Raw genomic sequence first — 22,500 nt, 5'->3', positions numbered from 1 at the left:
TCCGCCGGGGCTCCAAACCAAAGCATACAACATTTGCCAGGTAGCCTTCCTGTTGGTGGGCTTTGCAGTGTCTTCTAGAATTAGCATACCCCCTACAGAAAACATAGTCCCAGATGCCATGCATATGTCTCTGAGTTGCCTTCTTTTCCCAGATCTTGGCCTTGTAATTCTTCACTGCTTTGTTTCCTTCCCAATACTCTCAATTAGACTTAAATATATATACATATGTACATATATTTATTAAATACATATATGTACATATATTTATTAAATAAATATATATATATAACTTTAAAAGCTGTTCAAAATGCCCTCCCCCACCCCCACCCCCCCCACACACAAATTTTGAGCCACTTTTTAAGTTGTCCTGAACTGGGAATTTGGTCCAAATTACCCAGTCCACAGTTATTAGAAGTAGTCCTAAAAAATTGACTTTGATGTTCCCATTATAAATTGAGAAAAGGCTGCCACTCTTTGAATTTAGTGTCCGGAAACTGTGGCCCAGCTAATTGAACATTGTCTTTTGAAAGGAGTTTCGTTTAGAGAGCACCACGGTAAAATACTGGTTACCTGAGGATGGGGTGGCACTCGGCAGTTGGCAGAGACAGAAATAGCCACAGAGAAAAATAAATTACCTATTTCTCTGGCTTTTAAAATGCTGGAATCCTAAAATGCTAATGCTACTTTATATGTGAAACAAAGCCCCTTCGAGGTCACAGTCTATCTCTTCTGGCCCATGACTGTCTCTGAGGGAGCAAATTATCATCTGGTTGGGCAGAGGAAGCTCCAGGAAGTTACATGGCTGGTTCAGGGTCTCAGAAGTTGAAGCCCAGCCAGGCTTTGGAAGCAGGTCCCCTGGTCCTGGTGGCCCTGGAGGTTTCTTCCTGGAGGCAATGCCAGTTCCCATTCCCTGTGGGCATGTGGGAGTGAGGCCCTATCTCCAAGGTGACTTGAACCAAGTGTCCTTGCTGTCCCTGTGGCAGGGATGACAGATTGGGGGTGCTAGGAGTTCTTCCAGACCCTTCAACCTGGCCACCCAGCAGAAGCCCTCACGGTAGATTCTGCCAAAGAAATGCCAGATGGGCCAAGGTGTCTGAGGTCCCAGGTGGCTGCTCAGGGCAGCTCCAGCTGGCTTGAGGTGTACAAAGGGAGAGCCAAGTGGCAGGGGCAAGAGCCTGCCCAACTACCTGAAGGGACTAACAATGTGAGTTAACATTTATTTACTGAGTTCTTAGCATAAGTCAGGAAGCACTTTCCATGAATTAACTGGGAGGCAGGCCTTGTTATTTACCTGCCTGACAGTTGAGAAAGCTCAGGCACACAGACTGGATGTGGGCGGAGTGGAAAGGGTAGCGCTCATCCAAATGAATCAGCCGAGAACAGTGTCACTCAGGCCACATCTGAGTCTTCTGGAATCAGCCTGAGGCCCTGCTCTGGGCGGATGTGGACAGCCTCCCCCTTCCCTCCTCTCCCTGAGCCAGAGCCATCCATCGCTTCTAGCCTGAGTGCCAGGAGCTGAACCAGGAGGCTAGTGGCCAACCTGGTGCACACAGCACATGCTGCCAGAATAAAGCTCCTTCTCCGTGGTCCCAGCCCTTCCTAGCACATGCTAGGCATGCCCATCCTGGGGTGGTCCACACTCATCCGTCTTACAAATGCTGACCGAGAACTGCAGCTTGGGTGAGGAGGGATGGAGGGGGTGTGCAGAGGGTGGGGCCCCATCTGAGCCCTTGGCTTCTGCCCACGAGTGAAACAGAATTTAGGGAAGAGGTGGCTGAGCCCCTACCCACACTGAGAGCTGGAGTGGGAGCCAAGGAGTCAGGCGCTGAGGTTAGAGGAGGGAGGTTTCAGGGAGGCGAGGTGAGTCCAAGGGGTGCGCTCGGCTGCCCTCTCTTCACTTCAAGCTGCAAGGAAAGGGGCTTTAAAGAAAGCTGCCAGAGAGCTTCACGATGTCCCCTGCAGTTTGATAAATCCCTTGGACTAATGCCTTATCCACTGCAAAGTCTAGAGGGCAGTCAGGCTGGCTGCATTGAAGGCGAAGCTAAGGAGAAGGCTGGCGGCCCAGGTGAGGGCCTCCTGTGAGAGACAGCATGGAGTCTCCTAGGTACTAGTCGAAGGAGGCTGCCCAGAGAGTGAACCGACCTCAGCCAAGAGGAGGCAGAGCTGCCACTAGGTATTGGGGGTTTGTGGGTCCCCTGAGGCCCATGTGAAACACTCTAGTCGGGGGACCATGGAGCCAGGCTCTGAGGACCCTTGGAGGAACCCACAGAGAAAGAGGGACAGCTCTCAACCTCTGCAAACCTAGAGCGCAGCTCAGCTGGAGGCTGCCATGTCCACTGCCTTCCCCAAGCCGCCACCCCCAGGCCTCAGCTGGGTGGGGAGCAGGAGAGTTGACGATGACATGGGCTTGGATGGAGGCTGAGCCTGTATTTTGTGATGTAAAGTGATGAGGACCATTTGTATTTTCTTACCAAGGTGCACCCAGCTGGCCAGGCTTCTCTCTCTCTCTCTCTCTCTCCCTGTACCCCTCAGCCAGGACCCAACAAAAAACAGGGCCTAAGGAAAAGAGCCCTCGGCTGGGGCTCCACAGAGCTGGGTTTGGAGGCCTGGGGAGGAGGGACTTGAATTTGGGCCTGGAATGCGGGATCATGAGCAACAATGGAGGAAGGCAGAGAGGCCCCCAAGGCGCATGGGCAGGAGCACCACGAGCCGCTCGCCCGGGGAAGACAAGAATGAGGGTCCTCCCCGGTCAGCTGAAACAGCCCACGACTGCCTCCTGAAACACTGTGATGAGAGGAAACCCGACCTTCATCCGGGCTTGAAATCATCCCTTCCTTTCCCACTTCCAAACTCCCCCCAGCCTCGGTTTCTCCCCACAGCCCCTATGTGAGGAAACCACAGTGGGAAACACAGGGCTGAAGCGTTCCTAGCAGACAAGACCAGGTCCTCCCACAGCCTCCTTAACCTTCTGTGGGTCTGATACACCACAGAGAACACTGGGAATTGCCAAGGCCGTCTCTGGGAAGTCTGCAGATGCCCGTGTGCCCACAACAGGTCCGCCTCTGAGGCCCACGTGGGAGTCCCAGCCCCCTTTCTCCTCCCCTTCTCATTCCTGTGTTCCCTACAGGCCGAGGGGAGAGACCCAGCTGGAAGCACTTGGGGCCCTGGACAGGCCACTGAGGAAGGGGGGTGTGGTGGCAGGGTCACACACGCCCCACATCTGTATGAGGGGTGTTCACCTAGGTGCTAGCTGCAGTGGGAGGTTCGCAAGGCCCGAGCAGCTGGTGGGCCCAGCAGAGCAGGGCAGTTGTCCCAGGCCTGCGGTGTCATGGCTGGTGAACTCTGAGGACAGCGCATCTGAGTGTGGGATGTCAGCGAGTGTGCCAAGCAGGGGCGAGCAACTCTTGGGGATGCTGCTGTGACGAGTGGGCTCCTCTGCTCCTGACTCCTCCGGCCAGGCCATCAGGAGACCAGCCCATCATGGCAGTGCGGTCACCAAGTTTCCAAGCTGCTGTGTAAGCTGTGGGCATAGAGCCGCCCGCAGGATCTCAGCACCCGTGGTGCTCATTCTAGGAAGAAGGCAACAGACTTTGGGACCTGGCTTTACCACTCCCTAGCCTGTGACTTGGGCAAGTCTTTTAGCTTTTCTGGGTCTCACCATTATCATCTGTAGAGTGAGATAATGACATTTTTCTCCCAAGGAGAAAAGTCCTATGAGGACTCAAAATGCTCAATGCATCCCTGCTTGCGGAGGCGAGGCTTGCTCAGAGTCAGGAGGGCAGGACTGTCCCAGGCAGTGAAAGGAGGATGGGGCTGGGCACAGTGGCTCACGCCTGGAACTCCAGCACTTTGGGAGGCAGAGGCAGGTGGATCACTTGAGCCCAAGACTTTGAGACCAGTCTGGGCAACATAGTGAGACCCCATCTCTACGAAAAAATACAAAAATTAGCCTTGTAGTCCCAGCTGCTTGGGAGGCTGAAATAGGAGGATTGGTTGAGCCTGGGAGGTCAAGGCTGCAGTGAACCGTGATCATACCACTGTACTCCAGCCTGGGTGACAGAGTGAGACCCTGAATAAAAAAAAAAAAAAAAAAAAAAGCGGATGAGCTCCCAGGATGCCGGCCCTGAGCTGGCGGCCATGAAGGGCCTTGCCTCCCTCCCCCATTTCCTAGGGTGCAGTGTGGGTGGGGCGGGGGCAGCTGGGGAGTCCTCCGGGCTCTGCTGAGCCCCTGCCCCAGTGTGAAGTCCAGCCTGTTCTGAAGCCGCACAGGGCCAGACACCTGGGCTGCCACCTCCCCTCTGGAGACAGTCCTCCTTGCCTCGGTGGGTCGACAGCTCCAGGCTATTTTCTTCCCCTGAGGATCTGAAAGTTGGAGGTAATTGGTTGGCTCAAAAAAAAAAAAAAAAAAAAAAGGAAAAGGGCATGCAAGCAGAATTGTGCAGGCTGCAAAGGAGGGAGGCATCCTAGGGCTTCGTCTCCATGGGAACTACTGGCACAGGCTGGCTCCTCTGGGCTCCAAAAAGGGAAACTCGGCAAAGGTTTCAGGCACCTGGCTCCTGAGTGGTTTGCTTGGGGGCCAAGCAAACGCCCAGGAGCTGCCCGCCTGAAGGACAGAACAGAGCCCCCTCTCTCAGGGATGCCTGGGAGCCCTCGGCCTGGTCCTTCACCCTTACACCCCAGGAGATCCCGTCAGGTCCTCAGCCGCCCTGGATGCCTCCTGACTTGGGAGCTGGGAGGGGACCCAGTACAGCTGGAGAGCATGAGCAGCTCATGCTTTGGGAAGATACCCACGCTTCAAGGCCCTAGGATGGGTGAATGGGAGGTAGTTAATGAGGGACAGATGAAAGAGGTGGAAGGACCCCTGAGTGTCACCCTGCTGATGTGGCCCTGGTGGCTGTCACTGTTTCTGGGTTGTGAGCCCCAGACCAGCACCTTGCAGACCAGCACCTCAGGCCAGGACCCTGAGAGAGGACGCTTCAGATGCTGGGTGCAGTGCTTGGGAGCCCCTTGGGCTGAAATCATCATAAGGGTGGCACCGTCCTGTGTCTGTGAAGAGTGGCAGGCAGGACTGGGGCAGTGGGGGCGTCCTGGCTTGTTCTGGAAAATGCCTCCAGGAATAATCCCTTCCTTTTCCACTTCCACAGTCCCTCCTGGGCACTCTGGGTTCAACTGCTGCTCCTGGGGCAGAAACTCCTGCCCTGAACTCCCCTCTCCCCAGCCCCAGCTCCCTGCACCCTCTACCCCCATTCTTCCTTGGTGACCAAAAAGGGCGAGGAGCAGAGAAAGAGGCAGATGGCAGGAGAGGCACAGAGAGACTCTGGTGACAGGGTAGGGGAGAGGCCAGGAGAGCCAGACAGAGGTTTCGACAAGCTCTGAGAGGCCAGGATTAGGGTCCATGGAGAGAGACAGAGAAAGAGAAGAGAAAGAGAGAGAGAGAGAGAAAGGGAGGGAGGGAGGAGGCAGAGGGGTGGAGCGATAGAAGCCGGCAGAGAGGAAGGGGTGGGCAGGGGGAGGGCAAGAAGCCGCCGTTGACAATTACGTCTGGGTCCAAGCAAACATGAGGCAGCTGCCAGCCGGCCTGGGCAGTCTTGTCTGCCTCGGCTGTGAAGTGGGGAGGCTGGCAACAGTTTCCTTCAGCGCCCAGGATGCAGCCGGCTAAGGTAGGTGCTGGGGGAATGGGGTCTTGCTCTGGAGGGGGTTGGTGGGGAGGAATGGAGGCTTCTGGGGTTTGCCCTGGACCAGGAAGCCTTTTTCTTTGACCCCTGTACCCTCTTGTTCCACTTTCCTTTGGGGAAAGTGAGAGTTGGGGTTTCCTGGCTGGTGTTGGGGTGTCCTGGCTGGTGTTGGAGTGTCCTGGCTGGTGTTGCGGTGTCCTGGCTGATGTTGGAGTGTCCTGGCTGGCGTTGGGGTGTCCTGGCTGGCGTTGGGGTGTCCTGGCTGGTGTTGGAGTGTCCTGGCTGGTGTTGGAGTGTCCTGGCTGGTGTTGGGGTGCCCTGGCTGGTGTTGGAGTGTCCTGGCTGGTGTTGGGGTGTCCTGGCTGGTGTTGGGGTGTCCTGGCTGGGAGGCTGAACTCCTGGGGCTCCCTTTGGATGGGAGAGGTTTTAAGTGTTTGCGGAAGAGAAGCTGGACAGAGGAGGAGCTTGGGGTCAGCCCACGACTCATCCTGCTCAGTTAGGTCCCTGGGCCAGGTGCCAGCGTGGCTGACACTGAGCCCGGGCCCCACAGCCTTCAGGGTTGGGGGAAGGGTGAGCCTGGGAGGGAGTCACTTGTGCTTGGAGGTTGGTCAATGGACGCATCTTCCAATCAAGCAATCAAGTAACGAATGAGTGCCGACTTCCTCTGAAAGGGCTAGGAACCCTAACAAGAGCACTTCCCACACATTCCCTCTCAGTAGGGCTGTGGGGAGGTCAGAGAGAGAACACAAGGAAAATTCCTGGCACACAGTTCGAGAAACAGTGGTGGGGAGCAGAGAAGGGTGAAGAATTAAAGGAGGAATGAAGGAAGGAGAAATCAGCTGGCCCTCCAGCCTCTAGCTGACTCTCAAAAGGTCTGGCCTGATGCCCTGTGAGCTGCTCACACATTCAGGATAGTTCAGGACTAGGTCTGGCTGCTCATAACAGAACACCCCAAATAACAGTGGATGGAACAAGGTTAGCGGGGTTTCTCTCTCATGCAGAAGTCCAGAGGGGCAGCGGAGGGCTGGCTTGGAGGCCGCCTGGTCAGCAGCATTTCAGGCCTGCTCCGTATCACTCCTGAGGTTACCTTAAGGTGCAACATGGCTGCTGGAGCTCCAGCCAGCACACACGGGCTCATACTGACATATGAGCAAGAAGGAGAAAGAAAGAAGGGCAAAAGGACCCAGAGACAATCAGGGTCTTGAGTGTAGGAAAGAAGGGATATGGGGTTGACACCTCAGGGTCTCTGCCCTGAAGAGATGGCTTCCTGCCTCTTTCACCTGTGAGGACAAGCATCCAAGCATGGGCGGGTGGCTGGCTTGGACCACACTGCCCCCAAACCCCAGGCCTCCCTTGTGCTATCTGCTCCATCTTCCAGGGTGCCAAGAGGATCAGCTGAGGTGATGGCATGAAGCCCTTTGAGCATGGCAACACTACACATGGAAAAGGTGCCTTGTCTTCTGTCACCTCAAGTCTTCCCAGCAACCACCATGCAGGCAGGGCAGAGTGGAGAAATGTAGCACCTTGTCCCAGGCTCACACACTACGGCATTGGGGTGCACAGTGCAACCATGCCCATAGGCAGAGATGCATTGAGCAACCCTGCAAGACCACAGAGATGGGAATTTCCAGAGTCAGGCTGCACACAGATGTGCACACAGCCCCCTCTGACCACCAGCAGAGGACAGTCCTCCCTTCTTTTGCCTTTCCTCTGCTGGCCTTAACTGCCAAAGGTCACTCTGGGAGCTTGGCCACTCCTGCCCCTGCCAGACTGGCAGAGTGGGTGGCCTGAGTCCTCCACTTACATCTGGTTCCCTGGTTCCTCCCTTGGCCATTGTGATCCCACACTGCCCTCCACCCTCCCACAACCAGCTCCTGGGCCCCAGTGGGTCTCACTGTCCTTATGTCTGCTAGTGGCCTTCCTGTGGCTGGCCTGGCCAGGGAGGGGATTGGGACCCACACCTTCTGGTGCTGGGCCCAGCAGAGACAGTGGTCCTAGGAGAAGCCACCACTAGGTTTCTCATCAAGATCAATGGGAGATTGTGAAAAATAACCTTTCTCTCTTGTGGCAGCAGGGACTGTAGTCAGAGCTCAGGCTGGGAGGTGTTCTGACTCCTCAGGGTCATGGTCAGTGGCTGTCCCCCAGTAACGCCCCATGACTGCCCGACTCCCCAGCCTTCTCCCCACACTCCCCAGCCATTCACGAATTCTCACCTCACTCCTGCGGGGAGGCAGGGCGGCACTGCCATCCCCATTCTAGACACTGAAGCTCAGAAAAGGGGAACAGCTCCAGGACTCCATGAGCTTGATCCCATGAGCTCTTAGGAGAAAGGAGCAAAAGACCTGCAGTTTCTGCGACAGGCACTGCTTTCGCAGTGCTGGGGCTGTGGCATCTTCACAGCCCAGCCCGTGCACGGGGAACCCCTTCTGCCTGGCTTCCAGCCTTGTTGCAGGGCACTGTGCGAGATGGGCCCTAATTTGCTCCCACATTTCAAAAGACCCCAGGCTGCGCTGGGAAGAAAGGGGCTCTGCCTCTGCCCTCCAGGTAGAGCCCAGGAGAAGGGCAGGGCTGAGGGCCAGGAGCCTGAGGGTGCCAATGCCCATCTAGGCCATTGTCTCCCGCATTATCTCCCTGGACCCTCACGCAGCCCACAAGGCAGCTGTTGGTATCATCCCCACTTCACAGATGGGGAAACAGAGGCCTGCCCCAGACTGCAGGCTACAACGAGTTGTGGCTGAGATTTGAACCCTGCTCTGTCTTACTCCAGAGCGCAGCAGGTCCCTAGGGCTTGGGGGTTGTGGAAGAAGACGCAAGAGGAGAAGGGCATGCCTTTAACCAGATGGCAGAGGAGGGGCCCATGCCAGCCATGGGCCTGGTTCCTTGGGCCGGTGGTCTGTGGTGCCCTCTGAGCCCTCTAGTGAGTGCACACAAGCCAGACTCCACCTGGCCACATCCCCTGCATTAGCCACGTGACCTGGAGCTAGTTGCCTCCCATTTTTGGACTGTGGATCCAGAGCTAGGAAGGAAAGGACCTCAACATTTTAAATTCAGGTTACCTTGTCTTACCAAGACCTTCTGTGTGAGGCAGAGAACTGCTTTGCTGACTTAGCAGAGGGGGCTTAGAGCCCCCCTGCTCCCCCCAGCCCACCCCTGGGCATCCCAGTGACTTCCAGGAGCAGCCAATGTGGCTTCTGCAGGGAAGAAGGCACTCTCAGTTTCAAAGTTGAAACAGAAGAGGGGAGAGAAGTTAGCACGTCTTCCCGAACTAGTGCCCAGACCTGGGGCAGGCAGGAGCCTGAGAGTCGGGGGAAGGCACAGCATGGGGCGAGTCCCATGCTGCTCCCTGCCCAGGGCTCCCTGCCTCAGCTGACTGGTGTTGCCCTTGAGCAGGTTTATTTGTCATCTGAGATCAGCCCATGACCTAGAAGGTCACAGAGCAGCCCTGTGGCAGGGAGAGAAGCAAGGGGACCTGCAGAGTTGGAGAGGGAGCAGCTGAGCTGAGATGGGAGGGCAGCGTGGGGGTGGTGTGTCCCACACTAGAGTCGGCCCAGCCTCCCCCTCCTATCTGCCACCTCAGCTCTCTGCCCAGCATGCCCTCTCCATCAGTCTGGCCAGGCCTGGGCCAGGCTCAGCCAGGAAAAGCAGCTGCTGGTCTTTTCTGGCCTCACCTCCCAGCCTGCCCAATGCCCCCGGCCTTCCCCAACCTTCATCAGGTGGACAGTGGGCAGATGCCAGGGTAGGCAACGGGCAAGTCCCCTGCATCCCAGTCCTCTGCTGCTGGTGCCACATGCCCCTGTGCCCAGCTCTGTCGTGGGATCCTCTCTCAAGATGGGCACTCTGGACAGTGCCCCAGAGAACCAAACTGTAGCCCCACCTCTGCCCCACTGACTCAGGACCTCAGTCTTCCCACCTGGGTCTGAGAGATGCTCACAGCATCTGTCAGGCCTTGTGATGAGCAGTGCGCGGCTGGGAGGGCACGGGCCTGGCTGACTCAAGTCAGGGCCACTGCCAGCAGTGCCCCACATGTGCACACAAATGTCTATGGGTCTTGCACAGAGCCCGGATCCTCACCGTGTGGGACTGAAGGACCCCGGGCAGGAGACAGGCATGGCCAAGAGGCATCATGGCTGTGCCTTGTTGGCTGTGAGCCCTGACCCTGCACCAGCAGACCTGGGCTCAGTCCAGGCCCCGTCATGCACCGGCTGTGTGTCCTCTGACAGGTTACTTAGCTCCTCTGTGCCACTGTCTCCTCATTTTCATGGGGGAAGTATGAATATCACAGAACCCCCAGATAATGTGATCCCATACCAACCAGCTTGGCCTGGCCCCTGGCACAGAGTGAGGCCTCCACACATGAAGGGAATACCCATGCCGTCCCGTCTGGCTGTTGAGGAGAGCCTGGGAAGGCCACCAAGAGGCAATTTGTCCATGGGCAACTCAAGTTCCCCCCTGGGTTAACGTGACACCCTCACTGCCAGGCAGCATGGGGAGCTTGTCCTTGTCAAGGTGGCAGCCATCAGAGCAGGGGAGGACAGCCCAGCTCTCCTGCTCCGGTTCTGTGAGAGGGCTGGGGCCCAGGACTGTGTGTGCGTGTGTGTGTGTGTGCGTGCTCATAGGTGTGTTCACAGGCATGTGTACATGTGTGTATGTGCATATGTGCATATGTGCATGCATGCATCTTCAAGGACTCATGACAACCTCGGCTCCCCCGACAAGGCGAGCTGCCTCGCCTATGTCTGTCTGTGCCCAGGGGTGGGTGGAGAATCCAGGCTCCCCAAAGCTTCCCCATTCCATACCCCGGGGGCCTGCACGACACAACACCCACCACTGCTTCCTGCCATCTGTCCCGAGTGATGGAAATAGAGCCAGTGACAGCAAGCAGTGCTGGGTGGGCCAGTCTGCACCGCAGCAGCCGTGGACAGGGTCGGGGGTGGGGAGCCCCACATCTGAGCAGCCTGAATGTCCCCTGCTGGCCCTGGCCTCAGGGAAGCCCTCCCAGAAAGGAAGGGGGTGAGAATCGGGAGACCCCCTTCGCCTTTCAGGCAAGGCCAAGAATTTTCTATCTGGAGGGACAGACACTCTAAACGAATTCTCCAAGCTGCATTTTCAGATCTACTGAGGAGCTTTATAAGAACAGAGTGGCCCAGGCCTCTCTGCATCAAACAATCCAGCCCCTGCGCAGGCAGATGGTGGGAGCCTCCCCACGTGATTCTGGTGTGTGGCAGCTGAGAGTGGCACGTTGGGCCTCCATGCCAGGCATGCTAGGCTGTGGGTTTGGACAGCCAGACCCTCCCTGGGATCGGAAGGGCGAGGAACACTGACCCTCCCCCACTGGGGGCTTTGTCACCTCACCTTCCCCTTAACCCTGTGAGGGCATATTGTCACCTCCATTTTGCAGATGAGGAAACTGAGGCTCGGAGCTGTCAGGTTCTCTGTCAGGGTCACCGAGCTGGGAAGCGAGGGTGCGGGATTCATGTAACTGGTTGGCCACGGACCCCTCCCACTGTCCTCGGCTGCTGGAAATCACATCCACCTGCCTTCGATCTCCTGCCCTGCCCCCAACTAGCCGTGCCCTCTGAGCACACACCCAGGGGTCCTGGTGGCACATACGAAGCCACTCACTTCTGTTTTGCATCCGTTAAGTTTGTAGACATCTGGGAGGAGTCAGCGATGCATCTTGCCCATGCATGTACTCCTAGAACGCCACGTCTGGGGAACGGAGCCTGGATACTTTAACGCAGGTTTTCCAGGACCCCCACTTGTCACAGGCCGTCATGTGCCCCCCAGTCACCTCTGACACATCTGCTCTGGACGGCTCTCTGGGAGTTTCTCTGGAGCACAGTTGATGAGAACCATGGAGACTGAACTAGCGGCTCAAGGGTTTCACCTTGGCACACCCCTGACAGTCTGACTCCATCTTCTCAGCCAGATGGGCCTCCACAAGATGAAGCTGTGCCATGTTGGGCATGGGGCAAGGAGTGGGACGCTGCTCCATGGGCCACCTGGCCTCTCAGGGCACCTACAGCGTAGGGAGCCACGAGGCAAAATGTCTGGTCCAGGTCCTGGAGGTTTGTTCCAAGTGGTCAGCCTCTGTCTGTGGTGTGGAGACTCTCGGGGTGAAGGTGTGGTGTTTGCAGCAGAGACTGGACGGTGTTCAGGGGGAGAGGAAGGCATGGGGGACAGCCCTGCCTCCTATATCCCCACAGTGACAGTTTTCTCAGGCACTGCGGAGTCGCCGCCCCTCCCTCACTGGCCACATCTAGAGTAGGTCCTAAGTACCTGTCTCCATAATATCCCCAGCACCCAGCCATGACCTCTGCCTGGCTCAGCCTTCTCCCGCTTTCCTGGGCCTGGGCACCCCTCGCCTCCCCCAGGTGGCTGCCTGCCTCATCGAACCCCCAACCTGACCTGCACATTCCACCATGCTACCCTTCTGAGGCAGCTCCGACTCCAGCTGGACTTGAGTGGCAGAGAGCAGCTGGGGCGGCTGTGCCCTGCCAGGAGGATGCTGCCCCAAGCCAGCCGGCTGGCAGGTCTGAGAACCATCCGGACCAGTCCTGTCCAATAGAGACATGATGCAAGCCACAGATGTCGCTTAAAATGTGCCAGTAGGCACAGTAAAGAAAGAAAAAAAAAGTTAAATTATTTTAACCATATGTTTTATTAAACCTAGTGTAAATGATTATCATTTCAACCTGCAATTGATATAAAGCATTTTTAATGACCTATTTGATAGTCTAGTAAGTAAACGTTTGGAACCCAGTGTGTGTTTACACGAGAGCACGTCTCAGTGTGGACCAGCCGCATGTCAGTATCAGCAGCCTGTGTGGCAAGAGGCCGCCGTCACTCAGACTTGAGGGGTCACCTGGCTGAGTCGAGCAGGCCCCCAGCCTCAGCCACAGAGAGAAACACACACTTCCTGCCTTTACTATTTTGCTGTATCTGTTGTGACCTGTGCTATTGTTTCTTATTATTTTTCTTTCAATTAACTCATGCATTGAATTTTAGTCAATTCATTTAAAAGGGAATCTTTAAATCAGTACTGTAAGTGGGAAGCCGGGAGCAGAAGTAGAAGGTAACCACCACATTGCCATGAAATAAGGCAGCAGCGATAAACTCCCACCCATGGTCTGTGGCCTGTTGAGGCTCTGAGCTGAGGCCATGCCCTCCCTTTGTAAAGAAGATGGCAGTGGGGAGCTGGAGAGTGCGCTGGCCCCGAGTCTAAGTCATCTCCTGCACCTTGTAGGTGCAGCTCCCTACTGCTGGAGACCACAGGCCAAAGCCCCCAGGACGCAGCTGACTCAGAACAGGTTGGGTTTACCCCTGTTGAATAACAGGAGAACACATACCCCAGAGACCCTGGCAAGCTGCATGAGAGGGGGTGAGCTAGAACCCATTACAGGATTTGGGGCTCTAAGGAGTAATTTTGAGGTTCTAAGGAGCCTCAAAAAGTTGGTGTGACCATTAAATAAGATAACCCCTCCAAAAACTTAACTCAGCACCAGCACACAGCAGGGGCATCACCCACACCATCCTTTTCCATCCCTCCCTGGCTCCCCACAGGCCAGGAGGACTTAGAAGGAAGTTGAGGCCTGGTCCTGGCCTGCCTGGCTGGGCAGGAGCTACAAATCTCGGCCACCAGGTGACTGGCAGAGAATGGCCTGCCTGGCCCACCAGCAGCCTCTACCCTTCAGGGAACCTTGTGACCTTTGAGAAGGCTGCAGGTCCCCAGGGCCAGCCTAGGGCCATTTCTGGGACACAGCCCTAAATGCCCACACTGCCAAGTATGCCACCAGGGACTCTGCCTGAACCCAGGGCCCAGATCTTCTGGCTTCACTGGTCTCTGCCACTCAACCCTGGCCATCCTCTAAAGCTGGTAGACAATGACAGTTCTGTCACCCATTAAAATGAGGCCGGCATCGAGCAGGACTGGGAGGAGAGAGTCCCAGGTGAATTGTGAAGAGCACAGGGGACTTTTGATCATTCGTGAATATTTATTCAGAGCCTTGTGCATGCTTGCGTTTTTAACACCCTCTTTTTGGATGCATGAGAGTATTTTTCGATGGAAATCATTATTGAGCTCTTTGTAGATTCACATGCAGTTGTAGGAGCTCACACAGAGGGCCCATGTACTCTTTACCCGGTTTCCCCAATGACAGCATATTGCAAAACTACAACACAATAGCACAACCGGAGTGTCTGCAATGATGCAACCCACCAGTCCTACTCCGATTTCCCAGTTCACATGCACTCATTTCCGTGTGCGTTTTTTGCTACAATTTTTATCACATGTGTAGGTTCAGGCACCCAACAGCACCATCAAGATGCAAAATAGCTCCATCCCCACAAGGCCCCTCCTGCCGCCCTACGAAAGCCACAACCCTCTCCCTCCTGCCTGCCTCCCCCCATCCTTAAACCCTGGCCCTCTGATCTGTTCTCCATTTCTAAAAGTTTGTCATTTTACAATGTTATATAAATAGAATCACACAGAATGTGACCTTTTAGGTTGGCTTTTTCATTTGGCATAATTCTCTGGAGGTTCACGCAGGTGTGGTGTGTGCCAACAGTTTGTTTGTTTTACTCGTTCAGAATTCCGTGATATGGATGCACTGCAGTTTGTTCAATCATTCACCCATTGAAAGGCATTGGGATGCTTCCAGTTTGGGGCCATTCCAAGTAAAGCTGCCATGAACATTTGTGTACAGGTTTTCACTTGAACATAACTTTTTGTTTCTCCAGGATAAACGCCCAAGAGTACCGTGGCTGGGCTCTGTGGTAGCGCATGTCTAGTTTTTATAGGAAGCTGCCAAACTGTTCTCCAGAGTGCCTAAGGCATTTTCCCTTTCCACCGACAATGGAGGGTTGATTCTGTTTCTCCACATCCTCACCAGCATTCAGTTGTCATTATCTTTGGTTCTAGCTGTTCGGACAGGCACATAGTGGTGTCTCACAGTGGTCCTTCTCTGTGTTGCCGGAATGGCTAATGACAGCAAACATCTCTTCCTGCCGCCTTTGCCATCCATGCGTCCTCTCTGGTGAAATGTCTGTGCATGTCTTTCACACTTTCTAACCTGATGGTTTGCTCTTTTACTGTTGAGTTTTGGGAGTGAGGATCTCTTGGGTGTCAGGCTGTGTCACGAGGAAAAGCAGATCACATGAGGATCAGGTTCCACTCTCGCAGAGTTGATGCGCTAAAGGGGAGAGACAGAAAATGCACCAGAAAACACAATAACAGGATCAGTTCACAAGGGCTGGGTGCTGTGAAGAAGTGCTGAGATGGAGGTGCACGGGGGAGGGTGGCCTAGGTAGTCAGGCAGGGGCTCTCCCAGGACCTGAGCCCTGAGTGAGGCCTTGAACGCCCGGGGCAAAAGCGTCCAGTGCCAGGAGCAGCAGGTGCCAAGGCGGTGTTGTGGGAGCAGACTTAGAGGGGCACGGTGGGGCTGTCAGGGCCTGGCAGGGGGGCACTGGGGCTCCCGGCAGGGTTGGGGCATCTAATTCATGTTCCATCTCATCACTGCCCCAGCTTCTCTCCCGGCACCAAGGCACTGTGTGGTGAGGGGCCGTGGGGCCGCCTCTCAGGACGCCCTCCCTTCCATGATGTGAGCCTCCCAAGCCAGCAGGAGGGTGCCTGGGCTGCTATTTAACATTCCCTGACAGCTCAGTCAGACCCTCTTCCAGACAGACAAGTGTCAAATATTCATGAGGATGACCCAGTCACTCTCCCTCCTCTGGCCTCCGACAGCCTGACGGGCCCAGGCCGCAGCCTGATGGGTCCCAGCACCTCCCAGGCTCCGCTGCTGGGGTCTCCCTGCCCTCCTCTCCCTGGCCCTCCCCTCCCCTCTCTCCTAAGAACCCACCCCCTGCCTCACAAAGGTGGGTGGCCGTCCGGGGCCTGCCTCACAAAAGGGGGTGGCCATCATGGGCCTGCCTTATGGGGCTCACAGGTGGGATTCTGGCCCCTTAGCCAGATGGAGGAGCCTGGCCCAGAACCGTCCCCCCCACCACTCCACCCAGACTCTCTCCACAGGGAGAAAAGACACACGGGCCCCCTAGCCCAGGAGGGCATCACAGCACTCCTTAATGGCTACTTTTGGAAGGCTGCTGATGTGCCTGAGGGGCTTCAGAACACATCCAGCTCCAGAGACCGCCCTGGGGACCCAGACCCAGAAACAGCCTCAGCAGCAAAGCTGGTCAAGCCCATGTGAACTTTGGAATCAGAAGACTATACATATAGTGTGGCCCTGGAATGTCCCAAAACTTCTCAGGGAATTAGTTTCCTCATCTGCAAAATGGGGATCGTGTTACCGATTGCAGGGGGTTGTCGTGACGAGATTACTTTCAGCTCAGCATAGACATCCACTTGGGAGGTGCTCAGCCTGCCCTTTGGGCTCACCCAGCCTTCCCGGGAGGACAGAGCCCTGTGAGCTAGAACCCAGGACACCCATGGGATCTGCCCCACGACCTGGGCCTGGGGCTTCAAGACAGAACCCCTGTGACTAACCCTGGGCCCTGAGAAGCAGCCTTGCCAGCCAAGCCAGTGCTGTTCTGAGACGGGCTGCAGACGGGGCTGGGGGTCCCAGTGAAGAGCTCCTGCCAGGGGCTCCGAGGCCGCCTCAGTTTCTTCTGATGTCCTCTGCTCACTCCCCATGCAGAGCCTGCAGCAAAGAATTTGTGATGTAATGAAGCACCTGTTGCCCCTCTCTCCCTACTCCCCTCCTTAACCAAAATAAAGACTCCTGAATAAGATCATGAATAATGAAGAAGGTGCGTCTCTGACCCAGCCTGACAGGACATGTGTGTGCATATGTATGTGTGTGCACATGTGCATATGAGTGTGTATGTGTGTGTGCATATGCACTTGTGCTTGTGTGTGCATGTGTGCATACAAACACATGTATGTGTGTGCATATGTATGTGTGCATGTGTGTGTGCATGCATGCATGTGAGCATGTGTACACGTGTGTGTGCATAGTGTGTGCATGTAGGGAGCTTCCCTCAGCACCTCAGGCACCCATCCATCCCCAGCTCTCCCCCTCTTTCTGCTCCATCAGCATGGTCAGTGCCTCTACTTGCTGTAGCTCTGGGCACCACTGAGCCCCCTCATTGCTTGGTGAGCCTTGGAGAAGGGGAGGGATGTGCAGGGGTTGTTGCCAAGGGTGTGTCGGAGGAAGGGTGGATGATGACTGTGAGCTGGAGGACTGGTAGTTGGGACCTAGCTGGGGAAGGCCCAAAAGCCAGGAAAGGGAACTGGACATCTCCCTGCCTAGGGGACCACTTCACCAAACACTGACTAGTGGGCCGGCTGCCCATCCCGAATGTGGATAGGCCTCAGGGGACCATGCACCAGTGAAGCACCTGAAGAATCCTCCCCCAGCTGGAGCCTGCAGTGTGCAGAGACCAATGGGGGTCCCAGGCCCATGCCTCGGGAGAGGGGCCAGCCTTTGCAGCAGCAGCAGAGCCCTGTCACTGGGCTCTGTGTGGACGGGCATGGCCAGGGCTGGTGTCTGGCGCTGCTCTCTGATCTTGTCTGCTTTCCAGGACTGGCTCTCTGTGCTTCCCTGCAGGCTGTGACTGGCCCAGGCTGCCTGCTGCCAATTCTCCCAGTTCAAATCAGCCTGGGTCAGTCTCTGGCTCTCGCACCTGACAGTCCAACTAGCACAGGGGCTGTCTTGCAAGGCTGCCTCTGTAGAAGCTGCTTGATGGCCCCGTCCATCTGTTATTTACTTTGAACAACCAAATACTTTTCAGGACCTTGCAAAGGTAGCACACACGAGACCCTGTGACCTGGGAAGGGCATTGCCAACCTACCCCCTGAGTGGCCCTCTTTACTGGCCAAGGAACCCAACCGCTCAGAACGCATATGCATGTGGGGGTGGTGCCACTGCCACAGCTGGAGGTCAGGCAGTGCGTCACAGACAGAATAGGCATGAGGACCATTGGTGGGCTGTGGTCCAATTGGCCAGGCCACACCTGTCCCCCTGCCACCCTGAGCAGGAGGGGACAGCACAAAGGCAGCAAACTAGACCCAGCAGGTGCACAGAGGTGTGGCCAGTGGCAGCCTGCCGTGCACCTCCCTCCTCTGGGCCTCATGGGCCAGCTGCCAGCATGGGAACTGAGCATGGTGGGCAGTTTGGATGTCAGGATTGGGGGGCCTGAAATACGTTGTAGGAGAGCAAATCTTGCTGCCCTGGGGCCTCCACCATGACCCCAGGCTGTTCTTTTCCTATCCACACTGACTCAGGCACATGGCCCACTGCCTATTTTTTTTTTTTTTTAGACAGTCTAGCTCTGTTGGCCTGGCTGGAGTACAGTGGCATGATCTCGGCTCACTGTAACCTCCGTCTCCGGGGCTCAAGCAATTCTCCTGCCTCAACATCCTGAGTAGCTGGGATTACAGGCACACACCACCACGTCTGGCTAATTTTTGTATTTTTAGTAGAGACAGGGTTTCATTATGTTGGCCAGGCTGGTCTCGAACTCCTGACCTCAGGTGATCTGCCTGCCTTGGCCTCCTAAAGTGCTAGGATTACAAGCGTGAATCACCACGCCCGGCTGATCCACCGCCTCTTAATGACCACTGATGGCTCACTCCTCCCAAGACTCTCCTGCCCATAGCTGGAGCCGTTTCTTCAGATCTCTGCCAGCCTCAGTGGTGGGTTCCACCAGTGCAGCCCTCCTGGGGTCACCACCCAGCCTTTCATTCATTCTCAGCTTGCCTCAACATGAAAACTCAGGCAGAGCAGGGGCCCTGCTGGGGGAGTGAGGGAGCGGGACCTGGCTGTGTGACCCTGTACAGATCCACTCGCCTCTCTGGTCTTCAGGCAGATGAGGGATTGGGATCGTGACTTCTAAGGGGCCATCCAGCTCTGACAACCCGGCCTGTGCCAAGGTGGGGAATCCAATGAGCAAGGCTGGGATCACTGCTGACATCCCCTCTCTGCACCCCTGTCCTCTCCTCTTCCAGGGGTCCCATCTTACACCATAGCCAGGGTGTAGAGTGAAGGGAACCTCCCCAGGTCTGGCAAGAACGGCCAGGACGAGGGGCACTAGGCATGCAGCCCTGGAAGGTGAGCCCTCTGCTGTGTTCAGGCTGGCCTCACCTAGGATATCAGGGCAGCTCGGGACCATCCAGGGGTCCCCCCACCGAGCAGGGGCTCAAGGCTGCTCTGCCTGTTCCTACTGCAGGAGGTGACAAAGGCGTCGGACGGCAGCCTCCTGGGGGACCTCGGGCACACACCACTTAGCAAGAAGGAGGGTGTCAAGTGGCAGAGGCCGAGGCTCAGCCGCCAGGCTTTGATGAGATGCTGCCTGGTCAAGTGGATCCTGTCCAGCACAGCCCCACAGGGCTCAGGTAGGGGTCAGTGTGGGCTATGGTCAAGGGTGGGGGTGGGGAGATCTGTTCTGAGCACTGTCCTTTGTGAGGGCTCAAAGGCCAGCCTGGGACCCCAGCCTGGGCCACATCGCCCCTGTCTCTATTGGAGGTGTGTTTTCATTCATTCACACCCTTCCCCATTCATTGAGTGCCTGCTTCACACAGGCCACTGAGCTCCCAGTGGGACCCACAGAGCACGAGTACGGAGAGCTGGGACCACACTGGGGTTTTCTAGTTGGCTAGGAAGACAGAGCCAGGCTGCAGAGTCCAACAAACCAGGCTCCACCCTGCCCACTGCTCATGCCCTGAGTAAGCTGGGGCACCTCATTGATCCTTTCTAAGCCCTCCGTGAGAAGGCAGGCTGGAACCTGTCCACAGGGCACATTTGAAGATGGGAAATAATGTGTGCAGTGCCTGGTGATCAAGAGGCCCCACCCTCAGCCCCTCCTTGGTCCTGTTCAGTGCACCCCAAGGATTGGTGCTGGCTCTTTGCCTTGGGCTGCATTCTGGTGTGTTAACGAGAGAACGGACAGAAATCACTGCCCTGGGCTTGCCATGGGTGATATTTGGTGTTTGCCGAGCATGACAGGGCTGAACAGGCAATGACAGCCTCATGCGGCCCCCACGATCTCACACACACATGCAGACACCTCACACTCACACCTATGCACACACACCGGTGCCTCTACCACACACGAGCTTGCACACTCACCATGCACACATAGGTAGGCATACCATACACACTTGCATACTCACATACACACACACCACATGCAGGCACACACACACCATGCACACTCGTGGGATCACATATGTGAGTATGGTGCATATGTCTGCCTCTGACTTTAAGGAAAAGGTGCAGACTTGCCCTTGACAGCTGCATCTTGTTTGTTGTCTTGGACCTTCTCTAGCTGTGTGATTTCCAGGGAGCCTTGGTCCCCTGGCCAGGAGAATGGGCACGATCGGGGTCCCAGCCTCCTAGGCTTGATGGGGGTCATGAGTGGAGGGGATCAACTGAGGAGTCTGGGCAAACAACAGGCACAGTGGCTGACAGCCACAGCCAGAGGCCCATGCCTGTGCACAAAGGGACTGGCTGCTATGCACCAGATCCCCGTCCTTTACCCACAAATGCCACTCCAGGGTGCTCCCAGCACGATTCCAGCCCCCTCCCTTTTGCCACCACCACCTTTGCTTCCCCACAGAGCCCCTACCCATCTGTGATGCTGTAACTTTGGCTGAGACTTGTCCCCAACCCCTTCCCATGGAAGCGCTAGCACTTGTGAATGTATGGGTGAGGTCCACATGCACGCCTAGCTTCTCGGGGACGGGGGTGGCAGGTTTTGCAGGTGGCAGAAACGTGATGAGGTCACTAAAAGCAAATACACATAGCTCGATCGGGAAGGACCACCTTCAGGGCACTGTTCATTCTGCATCAGAATGAAAATTCGTCTGTTCTCCCTTAGGGTGGGGGTGAGAGCACAGTGGCCATCGCATGTGCTGGGGGCTCAGGTCCACTCTGACAGACACAGCTGCAGGTTGCTCGAGACTCAGATTTCCTCCACTTCAGTCTTCCAGGGTTTTCTTGGTGGCAGCAAGTATTTAAGGGGTGCTGCAGTGGAACCCTTCCTTCATCCCTCAGGACCTGCAGATGCTCAGCCTCATCCTCCCGTCTCTCTCTGGCAAGCAGAGGTGGCTCAGGACGGGCTGGGGCTGGTATGCCTCCTTTGCCAAAGCTTTCTGCACACCCATGACAGCAGCAGCTATGCTAAGTGGGGTGGATGGGGAGAAAGGCGACAGAGGGGCTGGCATGGTGTGTTCAAGTCAGGGCGGGGGGGGCCACCCCTGCACGGCCCACCCCTGCATGCCCCATCCCACATCAGGGCAGCTTCCTAGAGGGCAGGGCCTTTCCACACCCAGCTGTCAGGACACGTTTGCTGAACAACTTGTCAAAGGTACACAGGAGATAGGGCCAGGGCAGGGCCAGGGCACCAGAGATGGGTTTGTTCCGCTGAATGGGTGCCGGCACTGGGAGCAGATGTGAACGACACATCCAAGGGCCTATTTGATCGTGCAAGGGAGGCAGTGTGGAGCTCATCACCCTGATTTACCAAAGCGTCCACAGCAGCTCAGAGAGGTCACATGACTCAGCAGATGGCACAAGAAGCGGGGGTTTGGGTGGGGGAGGCTTGGGCCCAGAGCTCCACGGTGCCCACCCTGACGAGCGTCTTTGGCGGTTGCTGAGGGACGAGGGAGCCCAGGGACCTCACGGACAGAGGAGCTGGAACCCCGATGTGCCCTTTGTCTCCCTTGGCCATAGCTCCCGGGTCTCCTCTCTTCAGTCCAAACATGTCCCGTGTGTGTCCCGCAAGGAGGCCGGGCTGGTGCGGTCACACTGAGGGCTTTGTGCATGTGTGAAGTGCTGCGCCGTGTGCAGATGAGACATCCCCGCTCTTTGGGAGCCGGCGCAGGCTCTGGGTGCAAAGAACAATGGGGCCCATTCAGTGCAGCCCCACTGTGTGCTCTGCGAGGCCCAGCATGGTGTCCTGAGCCTTGGGGTCCTGTGGGAGGGGGGCGGCCCAGACACTGTGCCCTTGTACTGGGGTTTTTCCATTTAACAGAAGTGGGGCCAGAGACACATGTCAGGAACAGCTGGGAGTGAAAGCCAAGGCCCAGCCTGGGAGTCCTGGAGGCTTGGGCGAGGTAGAACGTCGGCCAGGAGTGGACAGGACTCAGGGGCCTGGAGACACTGGGCAAGGGCTGGAGCATCTGTGGCTGGGCCCTGGGTGGCTACTTCTGGGTGTGAAGACCCCAGGTTGGAGTCAGGAGGTGGCCAGCAGCGGGGCCTCTAAGAGGGGAGCCCAGGAGACACAGAGCACAGGCAGCCTGGCCCCACCCTACCCAGGAGAGGCGCCCCATCCTCAGCCTAGAAGTTCCTTGGACCCTCTTCCATGACCCGGAAGCTGGGACTCTGGCCTGCCCTGCATGCCTCCCCTGCATCTAAAGCCCCTCCCTGCAGGTCGCCTCTCCAGAGGCATGGCCAGTGCCACAACTGGCCAGACCTGTTTCTCAAGTTTGGTGCCCACAAGGGCTGTGGGACTTGGGTTTCTTCAACTGGAGTAATAATGTCACCCACAAATAACCTGGGGTCCCAGCTACAGACAACTGAAACAGGGCGGGTTCCAGGCCTCAGGAAGTTCACAGAAACTCTGGAGGACCAGAGAACGAGGTCTGAATGGGATGAAGCCAGGGCCCAACCTACCGCCTCAGGAGATGTCTGGCATCCTGGACCACTCTGGCAGAAACGCTCTAGCAGCTGCTGCACGCTTCTGTGTGACATGGTGCAGCCATTCCTCATACATGCACACACACATACACACACACACAAGCACACACACATGCACGCACACGAGCACACACACTCACACATGCATACTTACACACACGCATGCACAT

General features: G+C 56.4%; 1 protein-coding gene and 1 long non-coding RNA gene across 3 annotated transcripts in view; one reads left to right on the top strand and one right to left on the bottom strand.

The window, feature by feature from the left end:
* Positions 1-5,131: 5,131 nt before the first annotated feature.
* KCNIP3 (potassium voltage-gated channel interacting protein 3) overlaps positions 5,132-22,500 on the top strand; it is a 91,201-nt gene continuing 73,832 nt past the window's right edge. The window contains exons 1-2 of one of the 2 annotated variants that reach the window (XM_055242347.2): positions 5,132-5,660; positions 18,861-19,026. In XM_055242347.2, the coding sequence (XP_055098322.1) occupies positions 5,646-5,660; positions 18,861-19,026 (181 nt within the window). In that variant the 5' untranslated portion in view covers positions 5,132-5,645. Of the gene's footprint in view, positions 5,661-18,727; positions 18,743-18,860; positions 19,027-22,500 lie in introns of those variants that run through there. The other variant, XM_055242348.1, reaches the window with a different exon arrangement.
* Positions 14,170-15,571, bottom strand: LOC129462406 (uncharacterized). The gene is made up of 2 exons (XR_008650843.2): positions 15,386-15,571; positions 14,170-14,866 (listed from the first exon to the last, which is right to left on the bottom strand). It is a non-coding gene; the product is annotated as an uncharacterized lncRNA (long non-coding RNA).

Source organism: Symphalangus syndactylus, chromosome 14 (assembly GCF_028878055.3).
Source record: "Symphalangus syndactylus isolate Jambi chromosome 14, NHGRI_mSymSyn1-v2.1_pri, whole genome shotgun sequence".
NCBI classification, from domain to species: domain Eukaryota; kingdom Metazoa; phylum Chordata; class Mammalia; order Primates; family Hylobatidae; genus Symphalangus; species Symphalangus syndactylus.
Note: the sequence above shows the minus strand (reverse complement) of the source record. Positions and strands in the feature narration are given on the sequence as shown.